At 43.6% G+C, this 21,247-nt stretch overlaps 2 protein-coding genes across 8 annotated transcripts in view; one reads left to right on the forward strand and one right to left on the reverse strand.

The window, feature by feature from the left end:
* The window catches only part of OSBPL6 (oxysterol binding protein like 6), a 327,603-nt gene extending 319,166 nt beyond the window's left edge, over positions 1 to 8,437 (forward strand). For all 6 annotated transcript variants that reach the window (XM_073577451.1, XM_073577453.1, XM_073577449.1 and 3 more), the window contains 2 exons: positions 7 to 129; positions 1,622 to 8,437. In XM_073577451.1, coding sequence (XP_073433552.1) covers positions 7 to 129; positions 1,622 to 1,730 — 232 coding nt within the window. In that variant the 3' untranslated portion in view covers positions 1,731 to 8,437. The remainder of the gene's footprint in view (positions 1 to 6; positions 130 to 1,621) is intronic.
* Positions 8,438 to 13,378: 4,941 nt separating this feature from the next.
* The window catches only part of PRKRA (protein activator of interferon induced protein kinase EIF2AK2), a 44,760-nt gene continuing 36,891 nt past the window's right edge, over positions 13,379 to 21,247 (reverse strand). For both annotated transcript variants that reach the window (XM_073577457.1, XM_073577456.1), the window contains exons 5-8: positions 18,326 to 18,443; positions 18,114 to 18,211; positions 15,872 to 16,046; positions 13,379 to 13,765 (exon numbers count right to left, since the gene is read on the reverse strand). In XM_073577457.1, coding sequence (XP_073433558.1) covers positions 13,608 to 13,765; positions 15,872 to 16,046; positions 18,114 to 18,211; positions 18,326 to 18,443 — 549 coding nt within the window. In that variant the 3' untranslated portion in view covers positions 13,379 to 13,607. The remainder of the gene's footprint in view (positions 13,766 to 15,871; positions 16,047 to 18,113; positions 18,212 to 18,325; positions 18,444 to 21,247) is intronic.

Here is a 21,247-nt window from a genome sequence, read left to right on the forward strand (position 1 = left end):
ATTCAGGTTACTTGAAGAAGGGAATGTGAATGCTGCCGCTGCAGAAAAACAGAGGATAGAAGAGCTGCAGAGAACTAGGAGAAAATACTTGGAAGATAACCATATACAATATATACCAAAATATTTCCGGTAAAGTTTAAGAAACGTCTTATTTCTTATTCCTGTTTGGATGACTGCAAGAGTGTGGAGATGTGTCACTTGTACCAGACTTCCATTGCTCAGAACAGTCATGCCACCAAAATATGGCGAATCTGGAAAACTTTGTAATGAATAATTACAAATACTGTCTGCACCTTCATGACATTGTACAGGGCAGCGAGCAGTGGAGGTCTGGGTGGCACTAATACCTTACTAGTGGAAGGAGCAATATTGTCAACTTCTTTATTGTAGGGAGAAGTATTCTACTGTCTAGGGACACAGAATTTGCCACCTCTACGTCCGTTAAATGTGCGTTTGGCCACCAGAGCACAAGGAAAGTGCTGCTTTCTGTGAAATTTCAGAAGGGTTTGGTGGCTCTCGGGAGATTTGCCAACTCTTCCGGTAATCTGGGAAGTCTCTCCTGTTTTCTGTGAATTTCCCAGATCTTTCGGGAGTGTTAGTCAGTATGTTATAGTGCTAGGAAGGGGTGACCATGTGCCAGGTAAAGGCTCATGGGCACTGGTGGTAATGGTTGACTTTGATACTCTTATAGCTTTACCAACTGGTGCCCGGCACTGAATTGCTGCAACTGCTTTTGAACACAATGAAGGGTTTCCCTACAACCAATACTAGGGGGGGGGGGGGTCTTTGTCAGTAGAGACACTTGTACAGCTTCCATCCAATTCAATGTCGTATCTATGAATTAGTATACAGTGAACTCCTCCTCGTGGTGGCTGCAAACAAGAAAAGTCTCATCATTATGATGGCAAGAAGAGGAGCAAAGGATTTGGAGATATGTTTAACATAACCCGGCCTTTTTATTTCACAAAATAACTAAAACCGATCTATAAATCTATCTTAGTGGCGATTTGGAAAGTTCTAATTGCAAGAAACAAACTTTTATGCAAATGAGCATGCAAATGCCTAATGGGCAAGTGCTCAATCACCTTCGTTTACCCTACCCTCAACCCAACAACCTTGGCCTTGGTTGACAACTTGGGTATTTTCCTAACATCACTTAATCCTAAACTGAAAAGAGGACACGGCTTACTGAGGAAAACCTGAGGATTTGCCACCCTTAGGACCACCTACTGGACACTTGGGAATTGATTTACATATGTGAGGAAAAAAAGCTTGTTTTCTCTTCAATTAGACATATCTCAGTGACCATATAGATACGTTCCCAAGTCAGCCTTAGTAACTCGGCTAACCTATTAGGTACCATTGACTTTGAATAGAGATAAAGGAAGCATGCAGTACCGGACCAGCGCTTCATTTCACTCCTAAAGCTAAAAGGACTTGATGTCCTTCAGTCTTAGCATCAACTGGATCCCAGGGATTGGATTCCCCAATCAGACATAGATATAGGTCATCAATGCTGACGGTAGGAAAATGCCATTGTATATTGCCGTTGTGTCTGTTATCGCTGGAGGGGCTTCATTCCTGATTTAATTAATTTCTCTTTTCCACATTCTGTTTGCAGGAAGGTGATCGATTCCCATAATAAGGAATTTTGGGTTTCTAATGACACCTACTGGGAAATTCGCAAGGACCCTGGTTTTAGTAAAGTTGAATTGCCCATTCTTTGGTGATGTCAGATCTACCATTCTATCAACCAATCAATATCTATGCACAGTTCTGTTTCATATCGCTACAAGAATTATTTTTTTTGTGATGCCTCATGCCATTTGCTTTTATTCTCATTTTTAAAAAAACGATTTGCTTGTATAACATGTAAAATATACAGTTGTTTGCTGCATTCGTAGAAAGACGGAGAAGTACAGAAGCTTTGGACCTCTTACTTCTAGACTTAACCTGCTGTAGGATTAGATGCAATGATTCCCCCTCATCCCAGTTATTCCTTCGTTATCAGAACATTGGTCATTAAGGAGCATAATTGCGCAGATATTGCACAGATATTTTGAATCGGTTTCCTGTTGAGAAAACGTTCAGATGATAGAAAATATCATACGTGCCGACATCACTGATTCTTGTGTGGAAAACGTTATGAGATACAAGAGCCTGATCTAGTGATAATCTGACGAGAACAATTTTTTCGCAGACTTTCAGGCTATTAGTTATTTTATATTAATTCCTGAAAGCTGAATTTCAAGAAAATGTAATCTCTCATGGTGGATTCATGACCATCGGTTGGCTCCTTGCAATTTTTGACTTGTCAGGTCGCTGTATGATGAATTTCTAGAAGTTTATTGGGTCCTACAATACCTTAGGTGAAGCCCACAAGTTTGTTTTTTTTTGTCACATTGTGTAAAAATGAGCGACATTTTCTGTCGGACATTGAATTAGGCAGACGAAAATATGACCGAGGCTGTGTATTACAAAGCCGCAGGAATCAATTTGTTCATACGCGTGCATCCTTTTATGTTCATGGACCCATTCATTTGATTTGAACGGACAAGTTTGGTCTTCTCCTCTTCTCCATTTTTTTTTTTTTTTTTTTTTTGATCCCATGGTTTTTACAAAACAAAAATGTCAGCAGACCCATTAAATTTAATGCTGTCCATTATAAAAAAAAAAAAAAACTAAATTGTAGAGGTCCTTGGTCATCCAAGTGATGGATGCTTCGTAAATGCTTTATTATAAGAGCACCTTACATATGGGATTGCCTTATGGTAAATCATTTCTGAAGTATCCATCACTTGGAGTGCCGAATACCTCGATAATTTTGTGTTAGCGACGTGGAATCCTTTTTTAGCTCCCATCCATTTGTAGTGCTGTATACCTCCTTTCCTTAAAGTGTAACTATCGTTTATATTTTTTTCATAAATCAATAGTATATGAGAAAATAAGAAACTTTGCAATATATCTTCTCCACTTTTTCTCATCCTGAACTGATAATTTTTCCTCAAAATTCTTAATTCATAGGTAAAATCTGTCTTCAGTGAATACATTTTTTCCCATAACTGAGATAGATGACAGTTGGTGCTCATAAAGTTCTCTGGAGAACTGTAACTGTGGTTGCAAGAGAACTTGCAGCAGAATGTCGGTGTACGCCTCTAGCTCCTTCCCTCTCCATAAAATGTTAAAAGCACCAACTGTCATCTCCTATCTTTGTAAATTAAAATCTGTATTCACTTAATACAGAGTTTGCAGATTTTACACCTGAAATAGGAGTGAATAATCAGTCTAGGATGAGAAAGAATCATAGTTCTCTGATAAGATATATTACAAAGTTGCTTGTTTTCATGTGTATTATTGATCTATGAAATAAAAATTCAAACTACTCTTTAAAAAAAAAAAAGATACCCTACAAGTGCATTTAGCTTAATGCCTCGTGCACACGGCAGAGATCTACACGTAGCAGACATGTGGCACACCGGCTCCTGTGGCTTCACACTGAGAAGCTGCAGGCACCTTGTATGCCATCACATGCCATTAGGAGCAGTTTCATCCCTAGAAGGAAACCTCTGAAGAAAGAATACCTCTGTAATATGTCATATTTTACAACCTGGATCATTTTTGTATAATTCTGACAAAAAAAAAGGCCTATTGTTTTATGTTTAGAGCTCCTCTGCATTCCTATGTATCTCCATAGTAACAGACTACAAGTAAACGCTGTGTAGTCTGATCCTGCAATTATTCTTCCTTACTTCTGGTATAGAGTAAATCTCCCCTTGGACATTGTGCTGAACCCGCCGATAGTGATGGGATCTGTCTAATGTGTTATGTAGGCACTGGACTCCTGATCGTTGGGGTAAATGACGATCGGGCATATTGGATTTTGGATTGACTATTGTATTGTCTTTCGGAGATGTCTTCTGTCAGCGACTTTCTCATAGAGAACACAGGAGCAAGAGATGTCCAAGATGGCTGTCAGCTGAACCTTTGTCTGACGCTTCGTCCGGCTGACAGCCATCTAAGGCCGAGGTCAGACTTGCGAGAAACTCGGGTGAGTCTCATACGTCAATACCCGGCACTGCCGCCGGTACTTGGGAGCGGAGCGTTCAGCTGCATTTATTTCTATGCATCTGAACGCTCCCATCAGAGTAGCGGCGGCAGTGCCGGGTATTTACGATCGAGACTTGTCCGAGTTTCTTGCAAGTCTGACCCCGGCCTTATATGTATGTCCGGCTTTTCAGTATAGCCCCAATAATGTCTATTAATATATTGCAACCCAACACCACTCAGAGGTTAAGGGAACACTATGTGTCAACCATATTTGCTGCGCCGTTGAATGGACCGTAATCTATTTTTTTCGGATATCAGCTATGCGTTACACTGGATTACTAACAGGAATGTCTGCCCCGTCTACACACCACAAATCTCCATGTCTGTGCTCCCACTAAACTATTCCATACTTATTTGCAAGTTACATTAGTAGTCGTTTTATGATTCTTTTTGTACTTTATCTTTACTGCTCTTTGATGCTGCTTTTTAGGATGGAGATATACCCGACAACTGTGTGAAAATCGGGCGAGGTTCACACACATACAGTGCTCTCTGCTGTGTACGGCGTCTGGGGTTCCATCGCAATTGCCAAAAACCCCCACATTTTTGTGCATGTCTGAAAAAGACGAAGGCTGCCAAGGACGGAAGCCAAAGTGACACGGTCACCTTCATTGAAGTGAATGGCTCTGATGGAGCTCTGTTGTAGTTTCCGTCAGAATCACATTTTTGGCAAATTATGCAAAAAAATGCACAAAAATGCATGATGCGTTTTTTATGTGCGTTTGCACTGCGCACAGTGCGCAGTGCATAAAAACGCAAGTGTGAAAGTAGCCTAAGACCAGCGGCCTGATGGCTTGATACTATCAAAACAATGGTGGCGAAAACCCTGGTGGACCTATCTAGGCTTGCACAAGATCAATCTTCGTACAGAGCATTCATGATCAAGTCACCATGGCTCGAGATCGAGCTGAAGGCCATTAAATAATTTCATAAAAATACACTAACACTAAAATCTAGCACACAATCATTTATAGTTTTTCTCTGTGACTTTGGGTCAATTCATCAACATTAAGGAGAGTTAGTGAAGATGAGAAAACTTTGCACATCAGCCCGATTCATTAAGACTGGTGTTATACACTTCAGTCTTAAAGAAAGGCTCCCATTAAAGGTTTTATTCCCTTAATATATTGCATTCATATTATATAGCACTGTGTACTTACAATTGCTCATTTTGGCTTTCTACCCAGATAACTCTACTAATTTCTCTGATTTATGTAGAAACAGTCTCTTTTACCTTCAGTTACCATCTCCCTATTCAACTCCTGACTCAGCTGCTCCTCCCTCCTGTCAGGGACTTTTGCAGTGACTGATGAGTCATACAAAATTGACATCCCATTTCTACATAAGAGCTTAGAAGGATTCATCTGGTCAGTTAATAATCACGTGATGTCATAGACCTAATGGATAAGAGAAGAATTATCTGGGTAGAAAGGGAAAATGAGGAATTGTGAGTACACAGTGCTATATAATATCATAACTGCAATATATTGAAAAGTTGAAAACTTTGATGGTCACAACGGCTTTCCATGCTCCGGCACGCCTTGAGCAACAATGGAAATTTTTCAAAGCGTTTTATGCCAGTTTTTTTTTTTTAGCATACACACTTTAATGAATCAAGGCTACAGTCTTCAATACAAAATGGCCTATTGTTTTCCATCTAGAGCCTCCTCTGCAGACCTCTATCTTCATATTAACAGACTACAAGTAAATGCTGTGTAGTCTGATCCTGCAATTATTCTTCCTTCCTTCTGACTTTGTTTGTACTAAACCTCCATTTTGTAGGTCAGCAGTCAGACAATAGAATGTCATATGACCCTTTAAAGGAGTTGTCTCTTCCCTTTCTGTATGCCCTATAAGGACAAATGGAGTTCAGAGAGGAGCCAGAGTAGGTGACCAGGCACATGGTGGCTCTTGCTCTGGTGGACAATTTGGTAATTTGTATATTAGGTTTTGTTGACATGACTGTTGTGACTCATAATTAAAGCAAAAGTCATACCCTTTGCCAAGTGCATGATATGATGGATAGCAATGGCTTCATCATGATTTCAGTCATTTTGACGGGCATAATTATGCCACGCGTAGCTTTTTCTTTCCAGTAACTCTTCTGACTCTTACATGGTTTCCCATCTTTTAAATAAGTGCTCATAAAACAACACGAGAGATGAGCAAATAGATTCGCAGGTCCGGGGTTCATGCCAGTGTTCTGTGGGACTTGCACATCATGGTGGCCAGGATAGCAGTACCGGTATACCAGAGCCAGCTGAGGACCCTCGTCTGGCTGCCATGCTGTACCGATGTGGATGTCGGACCAGGGCATCCCTGATATTCAGCTGATCGGGCTGGCTTCAGGGTTCAGTTTAGAGAAATTTTCTTGACTAGGCTAAATGTTTTGCTTCTAGGGGAGATTATAGAACCGCATTGTGGCACCACATCGCTGTATTCTGGACCCGTTGTGTGCACGAAGGCTAACTCTGGGCGATTTATGAGCTCCATTTCGTTATTCTAGGTGGATGAGTGATAGGTGGTTGCATTGCACACAGCGCTTTATTTCAGACCTGTATGCACACTTGCTTTGCTTTATAAATGCCATAATTTTAACTTAGAGATGCCATAATTTAAAGGGGCCTGTTAGTGGCAGACTTTAATATGCAGGAATGGTGCTACCCTGACTCGTTTTTAAAGTAAATCCACATAGGATAAACGCAGCATGAACCGGTCCATATTAGTGATGAGGGAACGTGCTCGGATAAGCATGCTCTGGTGCTAACCAAGTGTCTTCAGCGTGCTCAAAAGATATGTTCGAGTCCCCGTGTGTTATGAGTCACCGGAGGAGGAAAAAAAAAAAACACAAGCTAAGTCCAGAAAACCGGAGAGGTTGGTAGCTAGCGGATTGCAGACCCCTGATCCTATTCACCACAACTAACAGTAGCCGTGGGGGGTTCCTACGGTGCCCTAGACCCCTCGTCACAGCCGGAGAGCTAAATAAGCCTAAAGAAAGAAAGGGGAAATCTAAACTGCCCCAGAGCAGACCCCAAAGCAATAGACAGCCCCCAACATGTATTGTCGGTGAAAAACAGATGAAAACACAAACACAGACAGAAAGACAGGCTGAGCAAACGATGGGGCCCAACTAACTAGATAGGAAAGGACAGAAAAGATGCTGGCTGCAATTCGCAAAAAACCCTGCCAAAAATAATGTCCAACACGTCTGATAGAAAAGGCCCTGAAGTCACTAGACTTCAAAATCACTATATCAGCACTCAGGTATATTCTGAAGACAGAGCAAAGAGATCAACTGATCGGAGACAAAAATGGAGTTCAGCCTGTCGCAACCAGGGCAGGCTGAACACAAACACTAAGTAAACAGACAAAATCTCATGGAAAAATAGCAGAGCAAAAACTTAGCTTTTAGTAGACAGGCACTAAACTGGATGCCAGAGCTCAGAGCAGAAAGGCTCACCAGCAACCCTGCAGGGCGTCGGCGGCCTTATATCCACTCAGAGATTCCGGATGTCCAATCACACTCCACCTGTTCAGATGACAGGTTCTTCCCAACCAGATCAATTTCACTACCTCCTTTCACCAGCAGAGGGAGTTCATCAGACATCAGAGGTGAAGGAGAAAATGAACTCATAACACCCGTGCCTGCATGTTTCACTGCTGTTCGACAGCTGCAACGTATGCAGAGATTGCTTAACAAACAGACAATCCCTGCATGTGTTGCAGCTGTCAAACAGCCACGAGACATGCAGCCGCGAAGACTCAAACATATTCTTCTAGCACGCCGAAGGCATTCGGTTAGCACCCGAGCATGCTTATCCGAGCATGTTCGCTCATCATTAGTCCATAGACTTCATCAGACCATGCTGACATATATGGTATATACATCAGGAACATTGTCCCACTCTGCCAGTCCGCTACTCAAACATGTCTTACCAAATAGCCAACTCGCTGATGTATTTTATTGTTTAATTTGTGCTTTAAATTGTAAGATGGATCCTGTCCGGTCCTTCAGGCTGAGCCTGATAACGCGTCACCCGCCTGACAAAGAATGACAATACGTTAATGTATTGTATTGTACATAGGTCCTGCATGTGTATCTTACCTGGTTAGCCTGCCGATGAATGTTGCTAAAGCCTTACTTGAGACATTGTTTTTCATGAAGACTCATCAGGAAATGCAAAATCTTGAGTTTACTGAAGGGGATTTTCTATCTAAACTCTTATGAAATGTAATTGTAAACTTGATGTCTTTTGCAGACATTTGTCTTTACATCAATCTGCTGCTAATAGTGCTTGTTCTTCTAATAAACTTATATGTGCACTGGTAACTCTTCTTGTGTTGTGGTGGTTTATCATTTCGGACGATTGCCAGATTGAGAAACGGAGTGAGTTCCATACCGTTTGTGCAGACGCACTGGGTTCCCAGAGATAAGGGGGCCTCTTCTACCTCCAAAGAATGTGGAAGTGTCCATAATGGTGAGCTCCTGGGCTGCAAAGGGCCAATATATTGTTTTTGCTCAGGGAACCTCTCTTGTCCGTTCCTTGGAGGGTTTCATGTATGCAAGTAACATTTACCCTTGTTGGGGCTCAAAAAAAAAAACCAAAGAACTACACTGGCTCTGATCAGTCATTTGGGATCTTCAAATTGTTTATATGTAATATTGACCCCATAGAGGCGGCCCCCTGCTCATGCTTCCACTCTGGCAGATGGCGCCACCATGTATCTCATGGTCATCCATACATTTTATTGGACGACATATAATACAACCTCATTATTAACTAACTACTGCAAAATGTTTGGTTGCCTTTCTCGAGCAATACCAGCTGGTAGCCAAGAAAATGGACCGGCCTTCTCCACACAAGTGATGGCTAATGGTTGTTGTATGTAGGGTGGAATATTGAGGCCCTTTTTTTGTTTGTGGCTTTTTTTTTTCAGAATGTTTTTGTCTATTCATAAGACCTTACTTAGATATCAGTGATTTTTTTTTTCTCATTGTTCAAAACACGGACTCCTTTTCATTAGTGCTTGATCAATGTGTCAGTTTTTACCATCAGTATTTTCATCGTTGATTTTCTCGTATGCCAAAAAAAATGCAAAACAGCAAGGCTTCTTATGTTCTTTAAGATGTTAAAAATGGACAGCACACGGACTGCACATGCTTGCCCTATTAATTACCTTTAGGGACAGAATCTATACTTATAAAGAACTTTTCTTAGATATTTTCTTACAAGTCATAGATGCATAGGAGAAGACATGAAAAGATGTCATCCATGGAGGGGCCTGACAGTTTGCAGCTTTATCCAAGCTTCACATTTTCCTCTGGTGGAGTGTCTCCCAGTAATACAGGCTGGATGTGGGGTCTGTGTGTATCCATGGTGCTGCTGTCTTCATTACCTCATATCAGCACAACTTCTATCCTGCACTTATTTCCCCTTTATGTACATTCGTCCTTTTCAATCTGTTTTCTTTGCAATGTTTGAGATACTTCCCCACATGTCCATGCGATGGAGATCAGTGTGAATCTTCTTCCACACTACGGTCTGTAAGCTCAGATTCACACATCTATATTTCACGGTTTGACTGAAAACCCAAGGACCTGTCATGGATTTCCTTACCCGAACTCAGCAGACCCATATACACCTACAAGGGTGCAGAGTGTGAGTTGGGAGACCCACGGGCGGACTGTATGGAGCTCGAAACACAGATGTGTAAATCTGGCCTAAAACAGAGAAGGGAGCTGGAGCTCTGATGGACTTGTGTGAGGTTTGCACATCACACAGCTGGGTAAAGGATTCTTTAGCAGCAACAGTTTAGAAAATTGCTTGATTTTGCATTTAGGGAGCAAAAAAAATTATGAATTTGTGCTTATCCTTTAATGTCCAAGGCAAGGTTTCAAAGTCCCTCCACCTAACCATGTAGGGTGAGGTGGCCACATTAGCCATATATCTCTAGCTGGGTCCTCTGCTTCCCGAGCTCCAATCTTGGCTCAATTCCCCAATCTTGGCCCTCTCCAGTCACGTGCGTCTTCCCTTTACTGACTGGTCTCCGTGCACCTGTCATGCAGTTATCATTGACTGTCGCTGGCACTGTTCTTTCATCAATGACTTACAAAAGATTTGCTATCAAAGGTTCTTCGCTCTTTTCCCCTTTTTGTTTCAATGGTATCCAAGAAAGCCTTCTATTTCACGTCCACTCCACCCCAGCCCTGTTGGGCACGGTGCATGAGGACTCCTTCATAAAGCAAATAGTGAAGGTCCACGTTGTAAGCCGATTCTTATTCTTCTCTTCAGGATACTTTTTTTTTTTTTTGCCCAGGTCGAGAACAAATGCACTGCAGGGTGCAGCCAGCCCATAAAGCAAGATGTTAGCAACACAGGTGCAAAATACCAGATTAACAGCCACTCTCCACCTACCCATTCCTGGAGGGGGTGACTGCCCAGTATACAATTGCACAATAAGGGTCCGCATAGGGTACCGTTCACACAAGGGAACTGCATGGTGTCTGGTTCACAGCCTATTAGTCACGCCCCTACTATTCGATTAGGCGGGCTGGCCAGCACCCTCTCAATGCATCCCAGTGTGAACACCCCTCATACGAGACCAAACGTGTCTGGGCTCGGCTGCACCCCAAAAAATGTAGTGCAAAAAGTTTAACAATTAGTTAGGTATTAGCTGATATTTTGGCCAAAATACGTGAGCCCGTAAACTGCGCCAAAGTTCCCCACGCTTACGGGTCCCTACACTAAACTGAATAGCAAAGCCACTGAAGAAGACTCAGGTCTTCAAAAATTCATTTATAACAACAAGCAAAAAGGCAGCAACACTTACCTGCCCAGGTCTAGAACAAATGCACTGCAGGGTGCTCGTATGAGGGGTGTTCACACTGGGATGCATTGAGAGGGTGCTGGCCAGCCTGCCTAATCGAATAGTAGGGGCGTGACTAATAGGCTGTGAACCAGACACCATGCAGTTCCCTTGTGTGAACGGTACCCTATGCGGACCCTTATTGTGCAATTGTATACTGGGCAGTAGGGTGACCGCAAAAAATCGATGTCGGAATTTTGTCCGTCTGGACCCCACAAAACGATTCCCCTTTCCAGATATTGAGATAGCCAAAATTTGAGCTCGATCAAACGACGTTAACCCGTGCCGCTCGTCGCTCAAAGTTTGAAAAAATCCAAATTGAGGTATATTAAGATTTAGGTATTTTGCATAGTCTGTTAGACTATAAAGAATGTGACAACAACATTGCAGAAATAGCCCTGACCAAATTTTCGAACCATTTGTGGTATTTGAATGCAGAGTTGGTGGGATTATTGTTTTTTGATCCCACCATTACAGACAATGAAAAGTTGTTAATGGCTAATAAATTGCTCAGTAGCACAGATGAACCATCAGAGCACGCTAGGGTTGTAAATCCAAAAGTTAGGAAAGAAAAATTAAAAGAGGTAGGAAGTAACCGACTTTAACGACCTTCTGACAAAAGATGAAGAACAAAAGCAATATGTCCTGCAAGTTGTAAGCAAATGCCGAGCATTATATTCTGACGTTTCAAAAACCACTTTAACAAAAGCTCTAGAATAGATTAGATAACTATGTAAAATTATCAACTCATGTAGGTTAGCGTGCTCTGATGGTTCATCTGTGCTACTGAGCAATTTATTAGCCATTAACAACTTTTCATTGTCTGTAATGGTGGGATCAAAAAACGATAATCCCACCAACTCTGCATTCAAATACCACAAATGGTTCGAAAATTTGGTCAGGGCTATTTCTGCAATGTTGTTGTCACATTCTTTATAGTCTAACAGACTATGCAAAATACCTAAATCTTAAAATACCTCAATTTGGATTTTTTCAAACTTTGAGCGACGAGCGGCACGGGTTAACGTCGATTGATCGAGCTCAAATTTTGGCTCTCTCAATATCTGGAAAGGGGAATCGTTTTGTGGGGTCCAGACGAACAAGATTCTGACATTTTTTTCCCCCCCATATGAGATCCGGTCACCCTACTGGGCAGTCACCCCCTCCAGGAATGGGTATGTGGAGAGTGGCTGTTAATCTGGTATTTTGCACCTGTGTTGCTAACATCTTGCTTTATGGGCTGGCTGCACCCTGCAGTGCATTTGTTCTAGACCTGGGCAGGTAAGTGTTGCTGCCTTTTTGCTTGTTGTTATAAATGAATTTTTGAAGACCTGAGTCGTCTTCAGTGGCTTTGCTATACAGTTTACTTTTTTTTTTTTGTTTTCTCTTTTCATTCATCGAAGATTTTCATCAACTTCATGTCACTGCAGGTTAGGAGGCGATTGTCTCACTCGGTATATTTTTGTCTTTTACGGTCCCTGAATGCCACCAATGCAGCAGCTGCAGTGTATCAAGTCATGGAGGGCTATATTTAGTAAGTAATGTGGCTGAAAGATTACACTGAATGTAGAGACGGCGTACTTGTTGCAGAGTGTCCGTAAGAAGCCACATCTACAAAACATCGTGTTCTCGGCCGAATGCCAAATGCACAGCGGAGGCTGACGATCTGCAGTATTTACTACAGGGTGCACCATGGCTCGGAGACTTCTATAGAAGGGTCACTGTAAGAAGAATACACGACTGCTTCAGAATACTATATATCACTTTTCTAATGTACATCTACTTGATATTTTAACATGGTATTTTGGGAAAGAGATCATTTAGTCGTCCTACAGTACGCACCACATGTACTGTGGACATCTGCCATAAGTTTGTCAGAAGATCGCAAAGCTGTCACTCGTAAACGTTGACCACCGTTGCTCTCGAGGATGAATGGGGCTGAGGCTTTTCAAATGACAAAGGTTTTTTTTAATTAAGTGGATGTAATTGGGGCAAAAAAAAAATCATATTTGCAATTGGGTTTCATTAAAAATTGTATTACACGGTCTATTCCCGGCTGCAGAATGAGCTACCGGGTCGGCCACATTGTCTTGGTTCTATCAGATCTGTCTGTGGCACTTATGAGCAGGAGGAGGACCTGTCCTACATACATAATAAGTGTTGTCCTCCTCCAGTCCATACTGGAGTTGTAAGAGGCAACATTTTGAATGAAACCTAATTGCAAAAATAATTTTTACACAACTAGCTTGATCTCCATTAAAAAAAATAAAAGGATGGACACAATTGGTCAAAGGGGGCAGCAGCGCTAGATTAGCATTAGAGACCAGTATACCAACCAGTATACCATCACATGTCTGTAACTGAAAAAGCAAAAAAATAAAAAAATAAATACACACACAAAACACTGGTTTCTCCAATTTAATTACATTAAAAACAAATCCAAAATTCATACCACATATTTTGGGTTTCAAACTAAAAGATGAATATGAGGACATGTAATACTTGGTTTGGAGCTCGGAGATCCAGAATGGTGACAATTCATTTGTAGTGTGACCATTTCATTGTAAAATGGACAGGTAATGAGAGGTAGGATGCAAACTTAATTTCGGTCTCCGTTTTTTTTTCTCCCCATTTCATTTTCTTCCGACCATGATTTTTAAATACTGTAGTGCGTTGTGGGCAGCGTCATTGTGAGCGTTGCCACATGAAAGCCCAGTTCCATGACAAACAGTGACCGGACTGGAGGACAGTTCGGCCAGACACTGGTACTGCCCATTGACACTTAGTTCCTCTGCAACAAAACCAAAACGATAACGTTAGCGTGCATTTTCATTAACAAATAAGACTAAAACCTGCAATATGTATGGAGATCTAGAGCAATGTGCACAGAGGTACCATCACACCCCCCTGGGATGGTCCATGGGAGGTAGGAAAATGTAAAAAAAAAAAAAATGGATACTTGGCGGACCAACACTGCTCCTCGATACTCTGCAATATATTCCCTTGCCAATATAGCTTCTCCGGGAGAGGACATCACATGACCACTGCAGCCAATCAGTGTCTGCTGATCAGCTGCAGCGGTTCCACGATGCAGGAAGATGCAGCTAAGGCTAGTTTCACACTAGCGTATCTTCACGCAGCGCACGGTGCCGCTAAGTCCCGCCCCCTGCCACGCCCCCTCCAGTTATCTCCTCCCTACTATTGCACAGCGCTGCATGCGATCTGCGCACCCTATGTTTAGCATAGGGTGCGCAGACCGTGCGCTGGCCATGCGCTAGTAGGATTTTTGCGTGCGCTGCGCACTTTTGAAGGTGCGCCGAACGCACCATGTTGCATTTTGGTGTGCTCGGCGCACCTTCAAAAGTGCGCAGCGCACGCAAAAGTCCTACTAGCGCATGGCCAGCGCACGGTCTGCGCACCCTATGCTAAACATAGGGTGCGCAGATCGCATGCAGCGCTGAGCGATAGTAGGGAGATGACCGGAGGGGGCGGGCAGGGGGTGGGGCTTGGTGCCATGCGCTGCGTGAAGATACGCTAGTGTGAAACTAGCCTAAGAGACTGGGGGGACACAGTGTGGAGTACAGAGGAGCAGCTCCAGTCAGGTAGGAAAGTATCAATTTTTTAATTATTTTTCCCCTTCACCTTTGGATAGTTTAGAATATGTTCGAAAGTCGTGGACAACAATCATAGCTTTTTGTACATTTCTTCAAGAGCGACAACGCAAAAAAGGCAAAAAAAAAAATAAAACCATCAATGTCTGAAAATTATTTGATTGATGCTTTCCAAAACGTGGCCCATCAGCCTCACAATAGAGCACTCTAAACAAATACCAGATTTTTTTTGGACTATAAGATGCACTTTTTAACAAGACAACAAGTTTGCTAATAAAGAGTGTGCAATTTATAGTCAATGCAAGGTAGGAAAGATATCTACCAAGGCCGGCATATCACTGAAACTGCATGGATGCTGCAGGTCCCTACTGGCTGGAGGCCAGGTATGTAGGAGAGTTGTGTCTGCATGTAGCTGAGCTAGGTGTGCGTTAACTATGCATGCAGCAAAGCTGTGTATGTGTGAGCTGTAAAGCTAGATGTGTCTAATACACAAGCTGCTGAGGAAGACTAAAGGCCCCGTCACACACAGCGATCTCGCTAGCGAGATCGCTGATTTTGACACGCACCAGCGAGATCAGTGTGTGACTGGGATCGCTGATCGTGCTCGATCGTCCTGGGCCATTTTTTGATCGCTGGTCTCCCGCTGGCCAGCACGTATCGCTGAGTGTGGCAGCGAGAGACCAGCGATCAGCGACACTGGGAGCTGGTTTCCACGGTAAACAGCGGGTATCTAAGAGACGCGCAGCTCTTAGATACCCGATGTTTACATTAGAAACCAGCTTGCTCGCTGGTCCTGATTGCTGGAGGGGCTGTCTATGTGACAGCTCACCAGCCTAACTATGTCCCAGCAATCCCATCCATGTCGGATCGTTGGTGGGATCGCTGGGACATCGTTATGTGTAACGGGGCCTTAACACTATATATTGCCTCCTTATTCTATACTAGTGCATTATAATTAGTGATATAGACCTCTCCACTTCTATACATCACCAGGAAAATTTTAATTGGTAGAAAATTTGTGTTTTTTTTCTATTTTTGTTGTCGTACCTTACTATAAGACGCACCCCAAGATTAATCATATAGTACAAAAAAATTACAGTATTTGACTACCTATATTACTGTGATACTAGACAATATTGATCTCATGCCACCCAAACTTTTGGCCATTCTTGGCACATGTTGAAATAGTGATGGGAGACCCACAGGAGTAGTTTTATCACCTTTACGATATCATACAATAAAACAAAAAACAACAAAATAATACACAACAATTGGGCCAGCCTTACCAATATCCAGGTAGGAAACTCGGAAATCCTGCTCTTCTGCCACCTCGGTCAGCATTTTCACATAGTCTGTGTTGGGAATACTCAGTGCACTTCTCTTCAGCAGGTTTATTTTCTCACCAGATGAATTTTTCAGGGAGTCCCAGGTACATCCAGGGTTATTGCCAGCAGGCTTTTTCTAAAATGATTAAAGAAAACTGTGAACACCATTAGCAAAATACGTTTTCTTATGGTACAAACATGTCCACAGCCTACAACGGACCTCGTGTGCCAAAAAAGTGTGAAAGGCAGGTGGCAGAGAAACTTTTTCCTATGACCACGGCTAACAAGAAGGTTGGCGGGTAAGATGACAATTATGTTGTACATATCGCAGACCAAGGGTTCATATATTATTCTTTATTCCCACCAATACTGCGGGCAGCAGTCAGTGAGGTGCAGCCTGAAATGGTCTTCTATGTGGTCTGTGTCAGGAGAGACAATAAGGCTACGTTTACATAGTTTTTCACATGGGTTTTTGAAACAGATCTAATACAAAGTCCAGGTAAAAAAGAAACTCAGTGTGAACATACATTGTGTATGTCACCAGGTATGAACAGGTCAATTTCTGCTCTAATTTTATTCCTGCTGCTCTCCTGAATATTACTTTTTTTTTAATCTGCCATAAGTTTGACCATTTTATTTAATGCCAATTTTCATGGTCTTTCCAAAAGGGCAGTGATCACAGGATCCTCTGGGGCATGTCTTTAGCGTCTCTGCATTACTACCCTGTGAACCACGGCCCCTGGTAGGGACCATAAAAATTAGCAAAAGTAAGAAAAGGCTCATACCTCGGCAACCGTATCAAAGATAAAAAAATAACCAGGGAAGCATCAGGAATAAAGTGAGAGCAAAAACTGGCCACGTTTCACCTGGTGACAGGTCCTGTTTAAAGAGACTGGTGGCATATATATAGGAAGCGGCACTCTATGCCATAGCCATTTCATTCTGATAATTGGCAGGGGTCAGAGCATTGGCGGCATATGTTGGCATCAGCATTTAGTCTTAATTTAACAGCTACGAACATGAAGAGATACCGGACAGAGCCTGAAGCTCAATCACAAACTATGAAATTGAGTTGAGCAAAATCATTGACAAGACTCTGGCTCAGCAGCCCCCTCGGTAGTCTGTAGCTGCTGGATTAGAGCCCTCCAAATCTCCATCTTGTCTGCATCTCTTCTGATTTGTAGACTTCATTGTTGTGGTGTGACATATGAATAACGTTGCACCGCTTCTACTAATCAGAACAGGCACCGGGGCTGCAGCCAGGAAGGAGGAAAGTTGCAGGGCTTTACAGATTACGGATTCAGCTGCTGGACCCCATCCCTGAAAATCTTTTTGCTCTCGTCTACCAGTACGTTCAGCGCATGTGCCATGGCACATCAGCTAATAAAGTCCGTGGAGCCTGATTTAAGAGTCTCAAACACGGGACTAGCCAGATCTTCCTCCAGGGAAGAACCCAGCCAAGGGGTGGCTCCTTTCGGAAACCACCATTACCACCATATTAAGTGCCCTTTAAGTCAATATCCAGCTCTTTACGAGTTTACAGATATGACAAGGGAAATACCAAGGCCAGGTATCCATCCACAAACAGCTGTTTCGGGGTGTTGCCCCTCATCAGTGTTGAGTAGGATTCTGGTTAGGTGGGAGCAAAGCCTAGTAGACCAACATCACGAAACAATCACTGTCCTCAGGGAGACCAGTCAAAGAAAACACTGCGGCAGCCGGCAAAGGCACTCAATCAGTGAAATCCTAGGTGCAATGCTCCCTGGGAAATACGAATATGCAAATAAATTCCGTGGAGCCTCATTTAAGAGTCTCAAACACGGGACTAGCCAGATCTTCCTCCAGGGAAGGACCCAGCCAAGGGCCACTTAATATGGTGGTAATGGTGGTTTCCGAAAGGAGCCACTCCTTGGCTGGGTCCTTTCCCTGGAGGAAGATCTGGCTAGTCCCGTGTTTGAGACTCTTAAATGAGGCTCCACGGACTTTATTTGCATATTCGTATTTCCCAGGGAGCATTGCACCTAGGATTTCACTGATTGAGCGCCTTTGCCGGCTGCCGCAGTGTTTTCTTTGGTCTCCCTGAGGTCAGTGATTGTTCCGTGATGATATCACGTAAGCTGAGAGACGATAAACTACCCTGGCAGATAAGCATTGAAGCCAAATTTCTGAGTCTTTGGGAGTTACATCCACCCTATATACTCACTATAGACAGATTAATCTTATCAGCTGGAATGCTTTTCAGTTTGGCAAACAACTTTTCCGCTGCCATTTTCTTTGCCGTCTTTTTTGATGTGCTGACACCTGGAGAGAGGATAGAAAAAGCGAACACTAATTACCAGACTGCACCTTAATCTGCAAGGCAAAGCGTCATCCGATCACGTGGAAATATTATAAATGCACATGGGATAATCTTACCGGTTTCTACAAAAGTTTCTACACGGCAGGACATGGTGAACTCTCTCTTGTGAGGTGGTCCTGATTCTTGAGATACAAAATACTCAGGTAGTCGCCATCCCTTCTGTACAGCAAGCTCCTGGAATAAAAGGTGGGAAGGTTATACAACGAGAGCCTACGAGCAGCGACCAGTGGGATGAGATCAGTCCCTAATAACCCCGTTTACTACAAAGTTTTATCATTTGTGATGTTTACACACTGTACCGGCGACCATACTGATCTGTCCATCTCTCCTATGCCTCCATCCACATGTCTGTGTGTATCACAATCCAAGTACGGACCATGATGCACGGACTGGCTGAGCGTCTCCTGACCCAAATTGGACAGTTTTGTACATACCTATGAGCCTGTCAAGTTCAGATCAGACCTGCAGCCGCTCCACGCATCGCGGTCCGTAATCGGACATCTGAATGAAGCCTTACCTCCACCACTGCAATATCCTCTCATCCAGCCTCCAGCTTATGCATCACTATCCCCTGCACAACCAAGCCCTGACCCACTATTGTCCTCGCATCAGACTTTTTAGGTCCAACCCCCCTCCCTTCCCGTCTCCTGTGCGGCGTCATTGGCTGCAAATTATTGGCAGACTTGTTATGATTTATTAGCCACGATGGCAACACAAACACATGAATCTACAGTATGCTGTGCAGGACCAGCGGCACGGCCAACTCTGTACCCACACAAGGTTGCTACAGCAAGAGCCGCCGAGTGTTCCCAGCCCTGGCTGTAAACTCACCCTTTAACTTTCTTCAATCCCTTTAAGTAACTTTTTGACAAGTGGCTTTTTTTTTTTTTTTTTAAGATGTGAGTGTATTGAAATCAGCATCCCAATAAAATTGTGATTTGCCAAGTTTGAGCAGGGCTGCCTTCTGTACATTTGTATCCCCTCCATTAAGTAATATTCGGTGGAGAGAGGTGTCCGTTTTTCTGCTACAGATTTTATCCTATGCATTGCAAAGGCTGAAATGTAATTACAATATAACCGGAAAACTGTGTACATGCTCTGTACGCCCCCCCCGTATTAATAAAGCATATATTAAGGGTGTGAACACGGACATAACACATAATCAACTATAACTAATACTGAAATGTCAAGATTTGCAGGTCAGAGCATGTATGGTGGAGGCAGTGCCAATAGTCAGCGTGGGGAGGACAGTCTCGAAGGACATGTACAAAGAGAGCAGCTCGCCTCCTCCTCCTCGCCGAGAGCTATGTGCCAAGGTTACCAGCAGCTCAGGCCCTTCTCAAATTCGACATGAAGAGGACCTGCTGTTGCAGGAAGTCAGCTATGGATTTCGACCAAGGCACAGGGCAGCTGCCAAAGGCAGCCTGGATATATTTGGCGCATTGCCATCTTCTTTCCAAGTATATCAGTTTAGTAGCACGTACTTGGCTGCATTGTTAACATATTCAGCAACATCGCTATTTCTTACTGCTCGACTTAAGATACTAAACTACTTTCAAGTTTATTGGCCCCATACACATTATACTGTCGGAGGAAAGCTAGGAAACCTCCATATATATTATACAGTAGGGTGAGAGTCGGGAGGTCTCCGTATATATTATACAGTAGGGGGAGAGTCGGGCGGTCTCCGTACATATTATACAGCAGGGGGGGAGGAGAGTCGGGAGGTCCCCGTACATATTATACAGGGGGGGGGGGGTGAGTCAGGAGGTCTCCGTACATATTATACAGTAGGTGGAGAGTCGGGAGGTCTCCATACCTATTATACAGTAGGGGGAGAGTCGGGCGGTCTCCGTACATATTATACAGCAGGGGGGGAGGAGAGTCGGGAGGTCCCCGTACATATTATACTGGGGGGGGGGGGGAGTCAGGAGGTCTCCGTACATATTATACAGTAGGTGGAGAGTCGGGAGGTCTCCATACCTATTATACAGTAGGGGGAGAGTCGGGAGGTCTCCGTACATATTATACGGGGGGGGGTGAGTCAGGAGGTCTCCGTACATATTATACAGAAGGGGGAGAGTCGGGAGGTCTCCATACCTATTATACAGTAGGGGGGGGAGGAGAGTCGGGAGGTCTCCATACCTATTATACAATAGGAGGAGAGTCGAGAGGTCTCCGTACATATTATACAGTAGGGGAGAGTCGGGAGGTCTCCATACATATTATACAGTAGGGGGAGAGTCGGGAGGTCTCCATACCCATTATACAGTAGGGGGAGAGTCGGGAGGTCTCCATACCTATTATACAGTAGGGGGAGAGTCGGGAGGTCTCCGTACATATTATACAGTAGGGGGGGAGGAGAGTCGGGAGGTCTCTGTATATATTATACAGTAGGGTGGGGAGGAGAGTCGGGAGGTCTCCATACATATTATTTAGTAGGGGGAGAGTCGGGCGGTCTCCGTACATATTATACAGTAGGGGGGAGGGGGGGAGTCGGGAGGTCTCCGTGCATATTATACAGTAGGGGGGGAGGAGAGTCGGGAGGTCTCCGTACATATTATACAGTAGGGGGGGGTGAGTCGGGAGGTCTCCGTACATATTATACAGCAGGTGGAGAGTCGGGAGGTCTCCATACCTATTATACAGTGGGGGGGAGGAGAGTCGGGAGGTCTCCGTACCTATTATACAGTAGGAGGAGAGTCGAGAGGTCTCCGTACGTATTATACAGTAGGGGAAAGTCGGCAGGTCTCCGTACCTATTATACAGTAGGGGGAGAGTCGGGAGGTCTCCGTACATATTATACAGTAGGGGGAGTGTCGGGAGGTTTACATACATATTATACAGTAGGGGGGAGAGTCAGGAGGTCTCTGTACATATTATACAGAAGGGGTAGAGTTGGGAGGTCTACATACATATTATACAGTAGGGGGAGAGTCGGGAGGTCTCTGTACATATTATACAGTAGGGGGAGAGTC

The sequence above is a fragment of the Dendrobates tinctorius genome, unplaced genomic scaffold (assembly GCF_039654945.1).
Source record: "Dendrobates tinctorius isolate UK_male_01 unplaced genomic scaffold, ASM3965494v1 ptg000056l, whole genome shotgun sequence".
In the NCBI taxonomy this organism is placed as follows: Eukaryota; Metazoa; Chordata; class Amphibia; order Anura; family Dendrobatidae; genus Dendrobates; species Dendrobates tinctorius.